The sequence below is a fragment of the Salarias fasciatus genome, chromosome 12, assembly GCF_902148845.1.
Source record: "Salarias fasciatus chromosome 12, fSalaFa1.1, whole genome shotgun sequence".
Lineage (NCBI taxonomy): Eukaryota > Metazoa > Chordata > Actinopteri > Blenniiformes > Blenniidae > Salarias > Salarias fasciatus.
The window spans coordinates 20,266,131-20,287,594 of NC_043756.1; the positions used below are offsets into that span (position 1 = coordinate 20,266,131).

Consider the following 21,464-nt stretch of genomic DNA (forward strand, 5'->3'; position numbering starts at 1 on the left):
CTATATTGCGACACTGCAGGCAGGAATCTAAATGCATATTATCTTTCAATCTCAAAGGCATGTGTATATTTGCACAGAATCCGTTTTGATTTTTGTGTTTTTAGCTGCTTGGAAGGAATGTTTGCACACCTTCACATTTCTATAGACTGTACCTGGGTTCACATGAGGCGTATGCGTTTCCACAATATGCATACCTTTGCAGTAGTTTGAAGCAGTTTATGATGGCAGCAGTGACCCAGAGGTTAAAGAGTTCAAATCTCACTTCTGATATGGGCTCCATGAGGAAGAGACCCTTGACCTGAGCTGCTCCTGGTATGTACGCTTAAAGATAGCTATAAATACGCAGATAAGTCATTTCCCCAGGGAGATTAATAAAGTATGCTTTCTTTCTTTTGATGTCAGGCATTCAGTTTTATTAAGAATCTGATTTTAGCCATATAAAGACTGGAAAATGTTCAACAAAACCTCTCTCCTGCTGGTGGACACTGGGCTAACTAATCAGTGGCATATACGGATTGCTGTTTTGATTAAAATAGTAAATTGAGAGGAAACGCTTTGCATGGGTAAGATTGACTGCTCTAATGATGCACCTCTGGTGCAGGAGACAAGTCAACACAGGCTAAAGAAGGGTTTGTTCAAGTCAACGCGGCCCCCCCCACCCCTCCTCACTCCTCACTCCTGCAAGGAAAGTAGACACTGGTCCAAAGAACACTCCTCCCTCCTCCTCCTTCCTCTGTGGAGAGGGAGCTTTCTCCCTCTTTAAACATGATCTGGCTCCCAGTCTTCCTCGGCGCATGTTCCCCTCCGGAGCTCGTCCATGTCATGACACAGTGCCGCGCAGGATCGAAGTGCCCCCCTCTGACGCCCCTGCACTCTTTCCCTCGGCCTGCATACATGAAATATGCCATGTCCGCAGGAGCGCCCGCTTCTCTTTCTGCTACACTTTGTTTTGGTTTTGGCAGCTGGCCACGAGCAGCTCTCGGACTACAGCAGACTCCTCTCCCTCTTTGCAGAGCAAGGTCAGTGCTGCTTTTATATGCATTATTACAGACCAATTTTATGGTGAATTGCACATCAGCTCGAATTATTATCAAAGATCAGCTTTGTCAGTGATTTCCGACTGTCCATCCTGCAGATCTCTCCTCACGCTCAGAGTCAGACCTGTCCGTCGTCCATCCGGTGAAAATCAGCCCTGATGGGGAGTTCATCTCCCACTCTGTGTCCCATCACTTCAGGGGCGGCAGGGTCAAACGTGACCTGTGGCCCCTCGGTCTGCAGGAGCAGGTTTACTACCAAGTCAACCACAAGGGTCGCAGCTTAATGTTCAATTTGACTGCAAACCATCACCTGCTCTCGAGCGACTACATTCTGGAGAGGAGGAACGGCAGCAGCAACAGGACCGAGCACCGCCTCTCCGAGGGGAATTCCTGCCACCTCCTTGGCACCGTGGAAGCCTCTGGTGTGCGAGGAACAGCTGCCATCAGCACCTGCAAAGGACTGGTAAGACACTAGTGTTTAACACATGCAACAGGAAGCTAATTTCAAATTTAGCCTCCATCTCATTCATCACATTTGTCTGAAAGGGCTCCAAAGGTGCTTTTCTTGAAACAAAAAGGCTCAGGTGAGGGGGCATCACTCTGGGGTGGCTGGTATGTGGCGTCGGCGGTCACTGGCTGTTGAGCAAACCTCTCTATCTGACAGTGCCCTGTCTGTTAGCTTGCCCTTCAAAGACTTCCTGACACTGTTTGCAGAAGCACAGCGCTGCAGACCCGCTGACGGCTGCTGCCTCTCGCCCAGCCATGAGACCCCTTCTGTCCTCCTTTGTCTCTCAGATGTTTTTCTCCTCATGTTCTCCCTCACTCACACACTCGTTCATCCGTTCATACTGCCGTCTGCGGGAACTCTCTCCCATCCTGACTGTACTTGCAGAGTTTCTTTGTTCTGTGCTAAGAGAAAGCTTCAGTAATGGTTTGTGACACATTTTTTTTATGGAGTCCGACTGTGAGTCTTTTTCAGATGGAGAGACGAGAAATATATGGCCTATGTTACTAATCAAAAAAAGTAGATCAACTACAAAGGTGCTGAGACAGCTGGACAGCAGAAGAAAGAGTCCAACATATGTGGGATACTTACCATGAAAGTTACAGATGACTGAGAGGGAAAGTTTTTTTTTTTTTTTTTAACTCTCCTAATAAGATATCCCTATAAACTCTTTAAAACTCTTTCAGCTCTAATCTCATATCTTCAACTGACCAACTAGGAAGAGGATGTAGGAGAGAGGGGGAGCTTTCCGCCTCTGAAATGATGGGACGTGTCACTTTTAGTCATGAAGAATGTTTTAGTGTTCATGTTTGATTGTGTCACAGCAGGAATTCCTCTCCTGCAGAGTCTTGCCTCCTGCCGCTGTGTTATGTTTGTGTGGGTTGCCTTGCCTCTCTCTCCATGCCAAGTCTGCAAAACGCCGCTCATTTGTTACATGTGACTCAGAACCGGGAGACCAGAATGACAGGCCAGCCCAGCAGTGCCATAATTTATATCTGACCCACTTTAAACACTTTAGATAATCCCCAAAGAAGAAAGACGCCATGAGGCATGATTCTTCATCTTCTAATTCTTCTTGTCTAAAACTGTCTGGATTCTTCCTGCAGTCCCAGTTTGCCCCTTCTCCACAGTTTTCTAGGGAAACCACTACAATCCACTATGCCATATCCATTATTTTCTCCTCTGTGCAAGAAAACCACACAGAGACCACCAAGCAGGAAGACTCAGCCAGGCAGAAATCCCACCAGCTCCTGTGGAGGCCATTCACCCTCACGAGACAGATTCATACCAATTATTTTTTTTGCAAAGCCAGCATTATTGAAGGATAACTAAACAGGAAACACCAGGGATACAGCAAAAACAACAGAAGAGAGAAATGACTCAGATTATGCACGCTAACAAATTCAAAAACTTGTAACATCAGTGGTTTTGTAATGCATATTGTTGTGAATAAACAATAATGCATCCTGTGCATCAACATTTAGTTGGATGTAATTTAAACCATCTGTTGTTTTATGTTAAAGGTGGAAGTCTTAAACGGACAATCTTTGTTATTTGTAAGCATGTTTTTCTTTGTTTGTCCACAATTCAGTCCTTGTTTTGTTCAATCATGAAATCAAACGCACGAAGGTAGCTGTTAAGGTCATTCTATGAAATAGAAAGAAATACAATAAATAAACATTTCAAAAACAGATTTCAGTGGGGCGAATGGTAGAAACCTTTTCTCTGCTACAACTGATTTTAACATCATGCCACAACTGAAACAGCAGCTGAGTTTTACAACAGTGGGTTTACCTTACATGAAGTCTTTGCGACATGCTTGTTATCCCTCAGCTTTTACTGTTTATTGTACATGTAAAACCAGCAGGAGCAGAGGGGGGGTGGCTGTGGAGGTGCTCTTACTTTTTTGTGGGAAAACCATCAGTCTGAGAAAAACCCAAAGCGTTCTCTGTGGATGCTTTGGTAATCCCTGAGGCACATCACAAAACAAGAACATGCAGGTTCAAACCCATTATACTGGTATTTTCCTCGCTTAAATGCGTGTTTCATCACACTATGCAGATGGAAATTCGTAATGATGTCTTTGAGCTGGGAGGGAAAAAAATTAGCTTGCAGGCAAAATAATCTTGTGAAGTTCAAAAAAAAAAAAGAAAGAAACAAGTTAGTGACACCTGTGAGGTCAGTAAACAGTTGTCTGAGAATGAACGGCTTATTTCGTTGGTAGAAAATTATTGTGATTCATCATACAGCGGTAATTAGCACCATCAGCCCCACCTCTGCTCGCGCCCCGGTAATCACTCTTGAAGTTAAGCAACGTAACAGCAGAGACTTTATTTCGGGGCCAGCTGGCCAGTCCTCCGAAAGCCACAGAAGCAGGAAACAGAAATAAAGCAGTTCCACATGGCTGGTGCATTCAGAACGCAGACCTGTGTTATGGTAACCTCCCCTGGCTCTGGCACCTCACACCCAAACAACATGCTTCCTCCAGCTCAGAGGAGGGGGATTAATGCCATGAAACAAAAACATAGCCAGGGAAATAGGTGGCAGAGGAAGGAGAGGTGGTAAACGTGCAGAGTAGTGAGCTCCATTTGGAGGGGGAGCGTTCAGATTTCAGAGAAAAAGCTGCTCCGGGAAAAATAATCCCTTCTTTTGTGAAAAATTTCAAAACAAAGCTCTTTGCTGGCTTCTTTTCAAGTCGGCTTTGTTTGTTGAGGACAGGATTTGTACATGGCAATTTAAGGCTCTCGTGTAACTCCATAACCACACTGCTCAGGCAAAGCTTTGCAGTGTGTGTCGCACAGTAGGAGTGCATTCGGTATGTATATCGTACACATCATGCAGAGCAGTGGTCCGAGTGTTTGGACGGGCCTCTCTGTAGCATTCCTTCCTGGTTGATTTGCACTCCACCACCTGCCATTGTCCGCAGGGATTCACTCGAGCAAGTTTAATTCTCTGAGATGCACATGCAGGACTCCACAGAGGGGTTTGATAACAGCCGATGCCAAAATATCTCCCCTTTACGTGTCAGAAATACTTGGAGCTGCACAATTCAAATTTAAAAAAACACAGATTGTTAAATTAATGATATGGAGCAACAGGAAAATCAGCTGAGCAGAGTCTCCACAGGACCTGGGGAAAGCTTTCCCAGCTGACCATGGCCATATCAGTTTGCATGCTTTGCACATGAGTCCACCGCAGCCTGAGCAGCTCTGGCTTCAGGCCATATTCTGAGACAGAGCTGAAAACTTTCTCAGCAATTTATTGAACCAAACGGATGATGGAATCAAGCAAAACCGAGAGTAACTGCAGAAGACTGTTTAGTATTAGCGTTAATGGGAAAAAGCTATTTCAAGAAGCTCAGTTCTTATCAGATTAAAGTTCCTATTGCAGTTTGCTACATATGCTGTTTTATAAGATTTGCACAAACAGGTGGTGTAATATAGGAACGCCAGATTTGTACTTGCTGAACTCCCTGAATGGAGCAATGGGATGCAATCGGAGCAGACTGCAGAATGAATGGGCTACAGGGATTTTTTTTCTTCTTTTTGTTCCAACAAACACATGTAAAACTTGTCAGGATGACCCAGAAAGCGGGGCAGTGGACTGCAGTGAACAGCAGGGTAGATCCCGGGAACCACAACTTGCCAAACTATAAGCACTGCGTGGCCTAATTTTTTACAGCTGCCTTTAGTTCCTCAAAACACTCCAAAGAAAATCCACATATCATGTGCTACATTTTCTAGGAATCTAGGTGTTGAACGTGTTTGCCTCGACATACGCATGTTCTTTTTCTTAAACCTGGATTCCAACAGTTCAGACTGAATTCAAAAGTCCTCTTTTCTTCTGTGGAGGAAAGACATTTGCCTCACATTCGGTGTTTTGTGAGTTGGTTTAGGAGACGAGGGAGGGGCTCATCCTAAAACAGTGTGGACATGTTTGGACTCAACATGACCCAAAGCCCACACACATGCATGCATGCACACACAAACACACACACAGTTCCAATGAAAATAATTTACAGCGCTTACAACTCATGCAATTAAAAAGAAAGTCGAGCATTTTAGTCCAAGATATGTTGGTATGTGTATGTTGTATGTTTGCAAAAATGTTTGTTGTAAGAGCGTGTAACCGTGTGTGTGCGCACTAGCAGACCTTGCCGACGATCAGGCGAATAGCCTGCACCAGTAACGACATGCATTGCATATTTAGGAAGAGGTGGTTGTATTACCACTGCAGCAGACGGAGAATGTGCTCGAGGGAAGGAAAGGGTTCTTATTCAGATCTGTTGTCTAATGATAGATTCCACCCAGATGGAAATTACTGCGGAGGGGCCTTTTCGGCAGGTTTTAAAGGGCAACGTCTACCCTCTCACCTTTTAAGTGTGGGAATTATTGAAGCACTACACTTCAGCGTGATTTGCAGCCCGCCTCATAAACTGTTGCAGCACAAAAGCATAATTGTCAGGCTTTGTCTTTTTTTTTGTAACAGGCTGAGAATGCATTTGAAAACAAACATAAAGCTGCATTTGGCTCAATTTTGGAATTAAAAATAATCTTCCCATTTTTAATCATAGTTCAGAAACTGACTGAATACTATGTCCTTAGGAGTTGCAGGAGTTTTCAAATATGAGTGCCTTCATCTTTTTATTGCAGAGAACAAGTTGGATCAAAACCTAATTTTAATCTGCCCAGGGTAAATCATCTTTCTCCATGCATATTTAAGTTTTTTTGTTCTTTTTTTTTTTCAGAGAGGCTTCTTTTCCTTGCCTGAGGGGCACTTTTTTATAGAACCTGTCCAGAAACGTCCTGGCGATGGTGCAGAGGCTGCAGAGCCCCACATTGTCTACCCGAGATCCACGACAGAAAGTAAAAGAAAGAAGCGCAGTTCTGAGCCCAAAGAGACACCCAGCCCATGTGGAGTTCAAGGTATCTGAAATCATGCAATCGTACGCTAAGCTTTTCTCTCTCTCTCTCTCTCTCTCTCTCTCTCTCTCTCTGAGCATGTGTCAAACAAGGATAAACCACCAGTGTATTGCAAGTGATGTCTTCCATTATGCACACTTTAGATACGCCAAGTGACTCTGTCCAGGTGGAGAGGGAGAGGGAGGAGTGGGAGAAGGAGCAGCAGAGGGAGAGGGAGGATCAGGCCCCGGCCCGCTCGCAGCGTTCAGTCAGCAGAGAGCGCTGGGTGGAGACCATGGTGGTGGCTGACGCCAAGCTCATCGAATACCATGGAAGCGACAATGTGGAGTCGTACATCTTCACCATCATGAACATGGTGGGTCGACTGAGACTGAGACGTCCTCTGGTGTTTATGTCGGCTGTTGGCCATCGGTATTTTCTGCGAAGGGGCTTCTGAATGAACTGTCTTAGTCCAGAGCTGCTTTTTGTTCACAGGTGGCTGGGATTTTTCACGACGCCAGTATTGGGAATGCTATCCACGTCATCTTAGTGCGCCTCATTCTGCTGCAAGGAGACGAGGTGACGAGTATCTGAAAGATTTATTTACTTCTGAGCTCCTTTTCATATTTCCTCAGGCCACAACATTCTTATTTTAAAACACCACATTGCCTCTATACTAGGAAAGACTGTGGGCCTCGCCAAAACACAGATGGGAACTTATAAGATGGAAGCAATGTTTGGTTTCACAGAGGAGAAGATGCAAAGTCTTGAGGTCCCAAGTTCAATTCCTCCTCAGACTGAAACTGATGCATCTCTACCTTCAGGCTCTCAGCCTGTTTCTTATATTACACTCGTCACTCTGTAGGAATTCATACTACTGAAATGGAGCTATTTTATCTACTGATGCATCTTCAATACCAACTCATCCTCTTTTTGGTTGTGGTGAGAAAAAGCCCACCACAGCAAAGTGGGTGCAGGGCAAAGTAGACCCTGAAAGGTCATCAGTCCAACACAGGCCTCACAGAAAAGGGTAAGGGTTAAGGGTAGTTTAACATTCAGCCTAGAGGAAGAAAGCCAGAACACCCAGATACATCCAAAATTGCACAGGCAGAACATGCAAACTCAAAGGAGAAAAGTCCCAAATCTTCCAAATCTACCAGAACACTGTGACTGCACATTAATGTCTAATCTCCTTGTTTGTTGCAGAAAGGATTAAAGATCATCCACAATGCTGACACCACGCTGGCCAGTTTCTGTGCTTGGCAGAAAAACTTGAATCCCCAGAGTGACACACATCCGGCTCATCATGACGTAGCGGTGCTGGTCACCAGGTAATTTACACTAAGTAGAGTGAATAGATTCACTGAGATATCCACAGGTACGTTTTGTGGTAAAAAGAGATGGCGTCCTGTTCATATATCCATAATGTGCATGTGTCCCCTCACCAGGAAAGACATCTGTGCAGGAAGGAATCATCCCTGTGAGACTCTGGGTCTGTCCCACCTGTCGGGAATGTGTCAGCCGCACCGGAGCTGCAACGTCAATGAAGACTCGGGACTGCCTGTCGCCTTCACCGTCGCTCATGAAATGGGCCATAAGTGTGTATGCATGTTTCCATAATGGGCTATCGTAACAATGGTGAAGAAATGAATGAAATGAGGTTGTTCCCAAGATCGGATGAACATTAACGATTTCTGAGCATGAGCTCATCAGTAGTGTGCAAATAATGACCAAGTATCTAATAACCGAACATAAAGGCTGTGGACACCGGAGAAGGTTTTTGTGGAGAGGGTGTAGATCTTCCACTGACAGCTGGAGGAAAAGCAGACAGTCATTTACAGGGTTACAATTAAGTGACACAGGAAAGTGGATTTGTACATGGAAATAATGCAGTAATTGTAATTCAGTTGGAGAACTTCTGAATTTGAAATGTGAATACAGGGCTTGTATGATGAAAGAGAAGAAGACTGTCCAAAGACAGTCCTGAAAGTTAGCGTCAGTATGCCTAAACAAAAAGCATGTCAATATGCTGCAATGGGACATTAGATTGTGCAAGTTGAATCATCAGTGTTAGATGCTGGCTAGAAGTATAAATGCATAATATTGTTATGATTTGTAAAGCTTCATTTAACCTCTGTTTTCCCTGTGTGGTTTGATTCCAAGTGTTTTCGTGATTGATATCTTGTCAAGCTGTCTTGTTGCCCTTCTTAGAGTGAGTCCTTAATCCAGTTTTGTTATTTTTAAGCCATCTGTGTTTCTACTTCATGGTATAAATCAAATTCCCATCATGAGGTGTTTAACAGTAGCTGGTAGTTCTGTTTGGTCCTGTTCTTTGATGTCTGTGCCTGCTGTTGGATCCAACAGGATCTTACCTGTTTATTTTAAATGTAGTGGCCATGTCATGTTTGGGCATTTCAATATTTGTTCTATTTGTGTTCTGTTGCTTCATGTTTCATGTGTCTCTTCTGGTCTCAGATGTACTGTTAATCCGTTGTTCATGTATCTCATGTGATGGCTGATTGTGCCCTGTGGCTCATCAGGTTCAAACTCTTTGTGTTTATCAGAAAGTTCCACAACTGTACCAATATAAGAAACCAATCATCAAATTCAAGGCTCGCACCATAACTCCACGGTAGACGCCCTGTGCAGTGGTGCATGACTCCAAGCTTCCCTGCCAGGCCTGGAAACCTCCCCGAAAGTCTCCAAGTGTGCCAAGCTCTGTCTGCGATTCGTTCTGGATCTCCTCCACGGTGTTGAAATGGAGATCAGGATCACTGGATCCCTGCCAGGAACTTTGATATCTTCAGTGTTTTAGTTGGAATCACTCAGGAAATCACAATCTCCACTTTGAGCAAATGTTGCATTTTGCTGAGTTGGCTGTTCCATCATGACAACGCGTCCGCTCACACTCACTTGATAACCTGTCAGTTTTTGGTGTAAACCTCACAGAAATTATTCATTTCCCCCCGGAGTCTCTGGATTTGGCTCACTGTGACTTTTTGCTTTCATAAAAGATGAAGTTCAAGCTGAAGGGAAGCTGTTTTGGCACAGTGAGATGAAAATCAGAGCGGATCACAGATGGTGCTTGACACACTTGAAAAAAAAAATTGAAAAAAGTTGTCCTCCACATGTGGCGGCAACACCTGGAGTAATGTATCACTGCACCCGTTGCTTTGGAAAGGCTTTAAAATTCTGACTCTACTGACAATGATTTTTTGTGGACTTCGCCTTCAATAAGCATCTTATTTTATTGTATTTTCTATATTGTCTGCATTTGGATCATATATCTCCGCTGCAACTGTTGAACCTGATAAGCCAGGAGGTAATACTGTCAGTGCAAACACGCTCACATTAGCGAGGAGTTATTGGCCAACATTTTTCAGATTCAGGAGCTGAAGACAACCAAGGGGAGTAGCCGGACTGCGAAGGCCATCTATTCTTGCGAAACACATCTGCGTGTGAGAATCCTATCGTAGATGGTCATGTTATTCGTATCTGAACACAGCTTTGGAATCCATCATGACGGCCAGGGGAATGACTGCGAGCTGGAGGGGAGACACCCCTTCATCATGTCCAGACAGCTGATGTACGACAGCTCGCCTCTCACTTGGTCTTCCTGCTCCAAGGAATACATCACTCGCTTCCTAGAGTAAGACCCAAGTCCTCTTTAATTATCAAATAATAACAGCATTAATTCTCCTGCTTCGACTAATTTCCTCTTTGATGCTAACAGGATTTATCTGTAGATCGTATGCTTGTATGAGTCTGCAAAAGTGTTATCATAATGGGAGTGACTCCAAAGTACAGTGACACCTGGAAACAGATAAAGAGCGCACTGGTTCAGATTTGTATGGAGGTCTTGAACATCATCCAAAACACACAAAGGGAGTGGAGTGTGTTGGACTGTTAAAAGAAACCCATAAAACTGAGATTAGGGGGAAAAACCTAACAGCTGCTCTGTTATTTTGTGTTGTTTTTTCTAGAGAAGTGATGATGATGATGATGACGATGATGATGGTTAAATGGAAGTGTTGTCAGTTCATGTGAATCACTGAAAAAAGCAGCAAGTGAAACAAAAGGGTAAAATAAGCTATAAGAAGGTTTGGATATCAGCCATCCTTACACAAACATCAGCAGGCATCTACTTTGACTCATGCTGTCGACGACGGACTGAATGAAAGAATTCCTTTCTCACAGCGGTTTCACCAGCTGCTCCAAAGCAGGAGGTCAAAGGTCGGAGCTCGTCTTTGTTGAACTCTGACTTGTTAGAAGTTGCCTGTTGGCAAGTCATTATCTCAGATTCAGATGTTTATCTATCGCTCGCCTGGGGATTTGGAAATTGCGAGGCTAAACACACCTTCGGGTGTGGTAACATAACAGTTTGAAGAAGAAATGGAATTCTCAGTTCTCTGGTTTTATGTAAGAATAACCTTTTTTTTCAAGTACTATGACTTTTTATAATTAAAAAAAAGGCTCCTAATATATAATGAAACCATTTTGAGTACATGATCAAATATTTTGTAACAGTAATTAGAAGATTTTTCATATTTTAAGCAAGTAAGCTTAGATGAACTTTCTTTTTTCTTTTTTTTTTTAACCATAAGTCGTGGCTGGGGTTTCTGTTTGGATGACCGTCCTTCCAAGAGGGACCTGACTACACCTCTGGCTCGCCTCGGTGTCCGCTACACCACTCACCACCAGTGCCAGCTCCAGTACGGCCCAAATGCCACCTTCTGCCCCGAGGTCGACGTGAGTGTTGAGCATCGGAGGATGAGATCTTGTGAAGGCATATCCTCCATCATTGCTTTGTGTGTCTGTTGCAGAATGTGTGTCAGATTCTGTGGTGCTCAGTAAACGGGACGTGTCGATCCAAACTGGACTCGCCCATAGATGGGACTCGATGTGGACCAGAGAAGGTGAATGAAGCCAGTTGTTATTTTCCATCTTTATGGCCTCTTGTTTTTCTGTTTACTGGTTATATTCTCAGAGTTTAATTTTGATTTATGATTTTTACTTCAATTTGATTCAGTTTCATTTTCAAACTGTTTAAATGAATCAATTTATCTTTCACCCCTATGATTCAAATTAATTTTAAAAGTAGTTTAAACTTTTTGTTTTTTTTCTTTATATTGGTTTTATATATGTACAGTTTTTTGCTCTAATTTTGACTGATTTATTTCATAGTATTTCTACAGTATTTTGGGCAATGATAGCATAGAGACTAGAGAAGTGGTTCACAGGTTCGAATCCCACAGGATACAGCTCTCTACTTTGGGTCCTTGAGCAACAACCTCGACTTCATCAGGAATAAGATGAGTCACTTTGGAAAAAGACCACTAATAAAGAAGACTAGATTTGTATGACTTATCATCAGAGTTGCTGAAGTATTTCTAGTCTTTAATTAAATAGTATTTCTGTACTATCCTGTATTTCTGTAATAACACTTACAAGGTAGGCAATCAAATAGCCTTCTTTGCTGAAGTCAAATAAAAAAAGCTTCTCAAATGTACTGAAGCTCAAAAATGAAATGCTTTATTTATTTTTCATATATGAGAACTTTCATGCTATTGTCTCAAGTTGCTGCATAAATAATGAACTGATTGGTGCAATTAAATGATCCAAGCACAGACGGACATATTTAAATGGTCTTCCCATCGTTCCCTCTTTCAGTGGTGTATTTCCGGGGAGTGTGTGATCGTGGGGAAACTCCCAGAGACAGTGAATGGAGGCTGGGGCCAGTGGAGCACCTGGTCTCACTGCTCCAGGACCTGTGGAGCAGGAGCCCAGACCGCAGAGAGGGAGTGCAACAACCCCAAGTGAGAGTCCACTCAGCGGGAAGGACTCCTCACACTCCTTCCTGTGTTGATTAATTAATCTGAATTGAGACTATGTGATGATAAATGGATTCTTTTCCTTGCCACAGACCGGAGTTTGGAGGGAAGTACTGCACCGGAGAACGGAAACGGTATCGCACCTGCAACACAAAACCCTGCCAGCAGGAAAAGCCGTCCTTCCGAGAGATGCTGTGCAGTGAGTTTGACACTGTGCCCTACCACAACGAGCTGTACCAGTGGATTCCCGTGGCCAACCCAAGTGAGTAGGCAAACGCTCCAATGCACAGCAAGACACGACAGGAAGGAGAAAGTCATTATGCAAATGAACCTTCAGCTGTAATTATGCCTTTCAGTCGACAGGGGGCAGCATTTACACTGCAAAACTCATATCCCGACCTGGACTCTTCTCAGCAAGCAGCCTTAACTTTACAACCCTTCTAATTTTGTGCACGTCCCCCAATATTCCTTATACAAAACACACAATCCAGTGCTATTCACTGTCTATTCTGGCCCCGCTTCTGTCAAATCCTTTATTTATTTCTGCAGCAATGTGTCAGATGGGTCTGAGAATTGTGACCTTCAGGCAGAGTCAAAAATCAGAGTTATTCAATAAATTATCTAAAACAATGAGTATTGATATATGTAATCCATAGAATAACTGCTACATCAGAATCAAACAAAATCTGGATGTAGGTGTCAATTAACTGTCAACTACACTCTTTTAAATAGATCCCATAGTTTTGCCTCCTTCAAGTAAGTCTATGATGTGCCAATGGGACTTTATGTGCAAAAACAGTGTGGACATTGTCAGCATATTTCCAAATCAGACATCTGAACACTGGAAAGAACCAAAGGAAACATGATAGAAAGGTTTTTATGGAAAGGAAATTGTGGTTTCTTTTCTCCAGTCAAAAATAAAATTGAAAAAATCTTGAAAGGATCAAATGAAATTTAAAATCAAATGAAGTGCTGTGATGGCCCTCGTCCATTGTCAACTGTGACCCTAAGCTGAATGAAATGGAACCAAAAAATATGGACGAATGAATTCAAGCAAATTTCCTTTGGTGAAAAGACAAGAAAAACAACTGGAAATGTCTCCAAACACTGAAACAAACACAATGTTTATTTTTATACTTGGTTACTTTTCACACCAAGGCTTTTTTTTTTTACCAGTCTTATTGTAAGATTTTCTTCTTAAAATTACACAGAAACAAGCAGGATGGCAGAAGGACCGACACTCATGATGCTGTTAACCAGTTTACTTCTCTTCCCCATATGTAAATATCCTCAGTGAATCCCTGTGAGCTGCACTGTCGGCCAGTCACCGAGTATTTTTCTGAGAAGCTGCTCGACACAGTGACGGACGGAACGCCGTGCTTCATGAACAACAAGTCCAGAAACATCTGCGTGAACGGCGTGTGCAAGGTAGTGTGGCTGGGTAAGAGACAAATAGAGACTGGGAGGGGGTTGCTAGTGGAGCAGGGCGACACGCTGCAGAGTCACTCCAGTAAAACAGAAGGAAAGGATTTCCTGCATAAACTTTCATTACGCTTTAATTTGTTCTTGGTCGTGTTTTTAATGTGTTGTGTCTGTGTTTTGTCCGCAGGAGGTGGGCTGCGACTACGGCATCGACTCAAACGCAGTGGAGGACCACTGCGGAGTCTGCCTGGGCGACGGCTCGAGCTGCGAGATGGTCCACAAGTCGTTTGATGACGAGGACGGCTTCGGTGAGCGCGGCAACAATGGGGCATTTGACCGACTGGAAACGGAGTCGATTATGTCAACAAGATCAATCATGCAGTTATAACATTGCAGTAACACAAACCAGGCCACCAATTAATGAGGAGCTGCTTTGATGTACCGACCAGAAGAGTGTGAAAAAAACACACAGAATTGAAATTTATGTCCACGGGCGCAGAGTCATCCCAGGACAGTTCATCCGCATGACGCCATTGTGTTGTTTCTTTGTTGTCATGGCAGCCATCTTGTCGACAGTGTGCAGCTGTTTGTCCTGTTTTACTTTGGCTGGTTTGATATACGTGTGTGTTTGTGTGTGTGTTGATGCACGTCTCCAGTTGACTTCGCCGTGCTTTGAGGAATATATCTCACTCACTAAATCAACATGCCATAAAGACACATTAATAGGAGAAGGGTCTCTGAGACGTGAACAAAAGGGAAAAAATCCTCTTCTTCTTCCTTTTTTCTGCTCCCCTCTTTTTCTTTCCCTCTGTTTGCCTGGCAAAGCATCCTTCCCAGATAACCAGCCCAGATGTTTAAGACTTCAAAAGACTGAGACCGAGGGCAAACTTCCCCCTCCTTTCACAAACACAGAAACACACACCTTCCCACAAACATCATTAAACTCCAGAGACCCACTCATTGCTGCTTTCGTCCTCCCCCATCTCGCACCCCCCCCCCCCCCCCCCCCCCCCCTTTCCCATCCACACACAATAAAAAACAGAGACAGGACCGTGCCCCCCACGCCGAATGTGCACGTGTACAGTCACACACACATGCACACACGTACACGCGCGCGCACAAACACACACACACATGCCAGCCACCCCTGCAGACTGAGCCCACCCTCTATTAAAGATCAGAGGGAAGCTGTCTGGTAGTCTGGACCTGAGTGTGGTAGCAGCCATGGTGGGCCATCCATTACCTCGGTGTGACTCTGACCCCCCTCCCGACTCTCCCAGGGTACGTGGACGTGGGCGTGATACCTGTGGGGGCGCGGGACATCCTGGTGAAGGAAATGGAGGAGGCAGGTAACTTCCTGGCTCTGAGGAGCGCCGCGTCAGAGGAGTACTTCCTCAACGGCAACTACATCATCCAGTGGAACGGGGAGTACGAAGCCGGCGGGACGACGTTCTATTACGAACGCAAGGGGAACATAGAGAACCTCACCGCTCCCGGGCCCATCACTGAGCCCGTCATGCTGCAGGTAAGACAGCACGCAGGTAGGAAGATAAACAGCATGCTGAATCTGCATGATGAAATGTATTATTGTCAGATTATTGTCTAGTGTTGACACAAATTGGTTTAATCGACCAATGTCTAAGGTTTAAAAAAAATGTGTAAAATTTCAAAGTCTGGAGCAGTTGACAAAATCAGAGGTAACAAATATTGACTCACAACTGCTCTTGTGGTCGTCAGTTGCTGTTTCAGGAGAGAAATCCAGGTCTGAAGTTCGAATACACCATGAAGAAGACCAAAGACAGTCAAAACGATGTCTTGGAGCCCATTTACCAGTGGAGACATGGGGCTTGGACAGACTGCAGTACCACATGTGGTTTAGGTTTGGGCTACCCATGACTCGTTTTAGTCATTTCTTCTACCTTTACACAATTTTAGAAAATAATGGGTTTGTTTTTTCCAAATGTCCATTTGTAGGGGAGCAACATCAGCCCGCACGCTGTTTTGAGGTGGATGTGGGCGTAGTGGATGAGTCCCTGTGTGACCCAGACGCCCGTCCAGAAGACAAACACCGGAAGTGCAAGAACATGGACTGCCCTGCTCGGTGTGTATCCTCGAATGCTTGATTTCCCCATCACTATATCCATCAGACACCAGATCAACAACTGTGTATTGTTTTATATTACTTAATAAACATTACATTAGTCTATAAGTTATTGTATTCTTTAATAATTTCACAACTTACAAACATACCTTGTTAAAATAGAAATCACAGTTGTGATTTATAGTATGATAAATTTATGATTATAGTATGATTTATAGTATGAAATGTGAAAACCCTGAACCCCTAAACCCTAACCCTAAGCAAAAAAAAAAGATAACAATGGTAATGGTTTATGGAGAAGAGAAGGGATTTAATGTTACTTCGTCCCATTTCTTTTTGGATGGACTACTTCAGCCAGGGGTCGACCTCCTGCCATTCAGGAAGCAGTGTGGCTCATTAGCCTGTCCACAATGGTTCTCTGCACTTTTCACAAAATGATGGGAAAAAAATTCTTTTAAATAAAATTCAGATTAACTTAGAATTAATAATAATTTGAAATAGAGCGAAGTTTCAGGAAGATAAAGATGTTAATTTAATGTGGATCACAGCCATGGATGAAAGCAGCTACACCCTTTACAGACCTGTAGACCTCTACGATTTTTTTAATTTATCAATATCATTATTTGACCCTCTTCATAAGAGATCGGTGTTTCCTTTTGGCGTAACAGAAATAAAATCAATCAAAAATCAAGTTGGATGTTCAGCTTTCTCATCTGTTTTCTTCTTTCATCAACTATTTGTAGAGATAAGAATGTGTTTTTGTTTAAAATCGCCATTTATCCAGTTTTAAACAGTATCATATTCATCTAAAGTCATTGCAAAATTCCTTGTACTATACCTCTATTTAGCCTTTAGCATGTTTGCTTTATTTCGGTTTTGGCCATTAAAAAAGATTTTGTAGAGGAACATGTGTTTTACTCCAAGCAAGGTATTAAAACATGCATTCTCTTGGCTCTGGTACTGAAGCTGTAGTAATTTGATCGTAGCCCTAAAAGAACTTTAAATGATCCTCAACCTAATTTATTGCTGGAAAAAGATGAGAATGTTGTCCACTTGCCACGTATGCCTGATTTTTCTTTGATCGCCTCCTTTTCTCCACCTCCCCGGCCTTCAGGTGGTGGGTCGGCGGTTGGCAGCAGTGCACAGCCACCTGCGGGTCTGATGGAGTGAGGAAGCGAACGGTTCTGTGTGTGCGCACTGTTTCAGGAGAGGAGAGAGTGCTCCACCCTGTGGAGTGCAAGCACCTCCTGAAACCTAAACCCATAGTGCCGTGCAACAGAGACGTGCCCTGTGGACAGGAGTGGTCCGTCAGCGGCTGGGAAGACGTGAGCCTGCTTTTTTTCCTCATTCTTTTGTTTTGATTTGTCTACCTGAGCGTTTGTATTTTTAAAACCTTTGTTCCTTTTGTTTGCAGTGTCCAGTTACATGCGGAGGAGGCGTTCGCTCGCGCACAGTCACATGTTCCCTGGCGCCAAAATCGACCTGTGACCTCTCCACCAAGCCTCGATCCAGATCCCTGTGCGGCTTGCAGAGCTGCCCCAACTCCAGCCTCCGCAGGCGACCTGGGTCTGTGCCGAAATACCGCCGCATAGACCCCCCGAAGGTCGCCTCAACAAAGCGTCCTGCTTCGCCTGCACGGACCCCCGAGACCACCACGGCCACCGCTACACCCACGAGGAAGAAAATAACCATCAAAGCGGCTACGACTGTTTCCACCTCTACCACTGTTTTCCCTTCGACTCCCGAAACCATAAACTCGGATGACTATGAGTACACCGATGTGAGGAAAAATGTCCCGACTGAATCCGACTCATCTGAGAAGGATGGAAAAGCAGAAGAAGAAAGGGAGGAAGCAGAGGAGGGGAGCACTCCCAACGCGGTGATGTACACTCCAGGATATGATTATGTAGTTGAGGAGAGGACAACGGAGGAAGAGGGGATAATTGACCTGGATGTTTTTACCACAGCGACATCGCACCAAATGTCCACCAAGCCCGCGCCGCACACACTCATCACACCCACTTTACAAACAAGTCCGCCGACGGTGCCCACAACCAGAGCTCCATCAACCACAGCCGCCTACTCCACCTCCCGAACCAGCACTGCCGCATGGACGAAGGCCATCCGCCGCACGCCGGCCGCCCACGCCACCACACGCATTAACACGCGCAATTACTGGACAAAGCAGGCGCCGCTCACCACTCCCGCGTACCGGCGCCCCTCGGTCACGTCAAAACCCGGACACAACTCCAAACCAGTCCCCACATCAACCCCTAGAAAACCGTTCACCACCGCCGCATCGCCACAGTCCACAGTGAAGATCATCAAACTGAAGAAGCCCGCCGTGACGCCCAAGAAAAACAACCCCGTCTCTCGAGGGAAAAAGCCGGCCCCCCGAACTAAAAGTAGCCCCCCTAAGAGCCAAAATGAGCCGCTGGGAGTCCCTGAGGGAAGTCCGGCCGATGACCACAGCAACGTGATGGCCCGAGAGCCCGTCACCATCGACTTATTCTGGATAGTCGGAAACTGGAGTGAGGTGGGATCAGACACTTAATCACTGTGTTATCAGTCCCGCCTGGAAGTTTGATGGTGCAGTTTCAACAATTGAGGCAAAATTGCAAGATCGTGCAGAATTTCAAAAAATGATCCAAATCTCTAAAACATAGGCTAAAATTGTTCATGAATTTAGTAAACACACAATGACTTGACAGGAAATGCATTTGTCGTGATTACACAGACTGAAGACTCACTGAATAATTTCAAATTAAAACTTCCAGCTACCATGTCAGAAGTTTTCTTTTATGACTAAATGAATGAATCGACTGGAATTTGTGTGATTTGTTCTAAAAATGGAAGGATGGTGGGATTAATATGTTAAAACACATCAAAGTAACCTTTGTCTGCTCTACGTCGCTTGGATTTTCAAAATACATTTATTTGATGTGTTTTGTTTGATCTGCTGGTGAGATAGCTTTAATCGCTGTGCGAGTGAATGTCTTCCCCCAATGGGTCCGACAAATCACAACCAGCTCATAGTGTGACAAATATTAGTAGTCCAGCATTGAACCAAGAAATTACTTCTTGGCGTGAGAAGAAGCGCTTGTCCCATGAGAGTTTTTTTTATTAATGTGAAGATGATGTGATATAAAAGCAACAATTGCTTGCAGAACTTGCTTTTGATTTTTTTTTTTTTTTTTTTTTTTTTTTTTAAGACATCCATGTTTTATTATTGAGCAACTGTAATCAGTTTGTTATTCTAGTACACAGGGACCCTGGCCAAGTCTGATGAATAAACACTCCTACTTCTGCCCCAGTGTTCGACCACGTGTGGAATCGGAGCGATATGGAGAACAGTCATGTGCAGCTCCCAGAAGGACGAGGACTGCGCCAGCGTGAAGCGACCCGAGCCGGCGCGTACGTGCCACCTGCAGCCCTGTGCCACCTGGCAGAGCAGCAGCTGGAGCAAGGTGCGTAACTTTAGATTTCCTCCAGTCGTCACTTCAGGAGATCACGCATATCACTTGTTAATTCCACGTGTCGTCTCTTATTTTTCAAGGTGATGTAATGGCTTTTGCACGTTTCGCTTGGCATCTGTTTCCTGAGCTGTTTGCTTGCGCTTTGATATTTCCCCGCAGTGTCCGGACGACTGCGCCGCGGTGGGACGGCGGTACCGGGACGTCCAGTGCGTGGATTCTCAGAGCAAACGTCCCCTCAGACCGTTCCACTGCCAGGCTGTGACCAGCCGGCCCGTCAGCTCCTTGACTTGCCCCAACAAGACCTGCATGAAATGGAGCGCGTCACCTTGGGGGCCGGTAATGTCTTTATTTCCCAAATTGTCAATCGAGTTTTTCCATATCACTCCTGTTACTCCTGTTAAATGTCTGCCATGTACAGGTTTAAGACATTTTAAACTGCCCCTGTGGTTTATTGTTTTTGCCACATCCATTTTTTTTTTTTTTAAATCTGATTTTTACTTGTGAATTTCCTCAGTGCTCGGGCAGCTGTGGTGAAGGCATCAGGGAGCGGCTGGTGTATTGCCCTGAGCCTCATCGCTGCAGCACATCGCTGAGGCCAAACAGCTCCGAGCCATGCAGTTTGAAGCCCTGCACACACTGGGAGACCGGGGACTGGGACAAGGTTGGTGCAACACAGCCCGCTTCAAAAAAAAAAAAAAAACTCTCTATGCTTTGTAACAGATCCATCTTCTGTAACATTACCTGGCAGATTTTGCAATAAATTGACCTTGCTAAACTCTTGTTCTGTGTATGTCTTCACGTAGTGCTCTGCCAGTTGTGGCGGAGGTCAGCAGCAGCGTGAGGTCCACTGTGTGAGCGAGCAGGATTTGGCCGTGATGCCAAACAGCCTCTGCGAAAAGATTTCCAAACCGGAAATGCTCAGAAAGTGCAATATGCAGGAATGCAAGGCGAACGCAGGTTTGTACGCATGACTCCACAAGTCCGTACGTTCATCTGGCTCAGCGGAAGATTTGAAAAGCAGATTCTACTATAAACACGCACATGTGATTTCTATTACATCACAAGCTTTTGTGTTCACATTGTGTTCCTCTTTTTGCATGCAGTCCCAGCTTGCAGGAAGAACACCATGTCCTCCCGCTTCTGCGACAAGCTGAAGCTGCTGGGTCGCTGCACTCTCAGGTCGGTCCAGAGACAGTGCTGCGTCACCTGCAGGACCAAGTCGGGGTCGGACTCGTCGCAAATGCATCAGTTACTGTACCCTGGTGGACAGTCATCCACAGAATAACAACCCCCCACCCCTGCAAAAGAAAAAAAAACACTTCAACAAGCACCACTTTAACAGCACAACCAAAGAAAACTCTGCAAGCACATGCAAAATACGAGAAACCTAAAACACCCGACACACTGGGAAAATGTCACTTTCACATCATCCATTAAAATAGTTTTTTAGATTGCAAATGTTTGGTCCGTTTAAGGATTTCTGGTGCTAAAAATCAACATGAAAAAAAACCTGGAGCATAGTCATTGTTATTTAACAGGTAAACAAGGCATAAGGCATTTCAGAACCAGACAACCCAGCATTTAACCCAGAATTCAACCCAACCTGCTAGAGCTCATTTGAGTGTGACTCTCCCGCTGCTGTACAGTGTCCGTCTTCTCACATCTCCTCCACGTCTGTTTCTGAACCAAAGGTGCTATTCTGGCTTTTAAAGGTGGCTCATACACATTTTTCAATAAACTGGCAAAAAGATATGAATGTATATAAAATATTTCTGACCTCTTTATTAAATTGTTAATAGGACTGATTTGTTGTTTGTTTGTTTGTTTTTTAAACCAAAGATTTCCATCTTGAAATATGGTTTTGTTCTCAAAACTGGTACTTCTTTTCTTTTTTTACATTACACACTGTTTAAGTTCCTGCTTTGGTCTTTTTTTTTTTTCAGTTGTGCTTAAATGAGCTGCAGAATGTGCACAATGCTGCAGTCAAACCTGTGGTGCTCCTCCTCTGGTGTAAGATTTGCCGATGAGAAAGAGGTGTTGCAGGTCATCCCTCTCAGGTCACTCCAAAGATGGCCGCTGTGTTTGTGTGATGTTGTACAGTCGTCAGTGTCAATGTACGAGATGCGTCCCAACCACTCATTTGTCCCTCCTGTGCCTCCCATCAGTAAATATTCCAATATTCAAAACTGGT

At 44.4% G+C, this 21,464-nt stretch overlaps 1 protein-coding gene across 1 annotated transcript; it reads left to right on the forward strand.

The window, feature by feature from the left end:
* The first annotated feature begins 802 nt into the window (after positions 1-802).
* On the forward strand, positions 803-20,641 carry LOC115398527 (A disintegrin and metalloproteinase with thrombospondin motifs 12-like). The gene is made up of 24 exons (XM_030105335.1): positions 803-1,019; positions 1,136-1,500; positions 6,290-6,467; positions 6,608-6,819; positions 6,939-7,022; positions 7,650-7,774; positions 7,892-8,041; positions 9,949-10,092; positions 11,048-11,192; positions 11,267-11,359; positions 12,114-12,259; positions 12,367-12,536; positions 13,569-13,702; positions 13,884-14,004; positions 14,977-15,221; positions 15,434-15,575; positions 15,671-15,797; positions 16,912-17,122; positions 17,212-18,333; positions 19,112-19,264; positions 19,433-19,609; positions 19,788-19,934; positions 20,077-20,230; positions 20,377-20,641. The coding sequence occupies exons 1-24, from the start codon at positions 902-904 to the stop codon at positions 20,556-20,558; spliced, it is 4,845 nt and encodes a 1,614-aa protein (XP_029961195.1). The 5' UTR covers positions 803-901; the 3' UTR covers positions 20,559-20,641.
* The last annotated feature ends 823 nt before the right edge of the window (positions 20,642-21,464 follow it).

What these genes read in the sequence shown, in the direction of transcription:
- LOC115398527 (XM_030105335.1), top strand. Translation starts at nt 902, where the DNA reads ATGCCATGTCCGCAGGAGCGCCCGCTTCTCTTTCTGCTACACTTTGTT. An exon ending in TGATGACGAGGACGGCTTCG is followed by an intron (nt 14,005 to 14,976) that starts GTGAGCGCGGCA and finishes CGACTCTCCCAG; the next exon opens with GGTACGTGGACGTGGGCGTG. An exon ending in CCGTCAGCGGCTGGGAAGAC is followed by an intron (nt 17,123 to 17,211) that starts GTGAGCCTGCTT and finishes TTTTGTTTGCAG; the next exon opens with TGTCCAGTTACATGCGGAGG.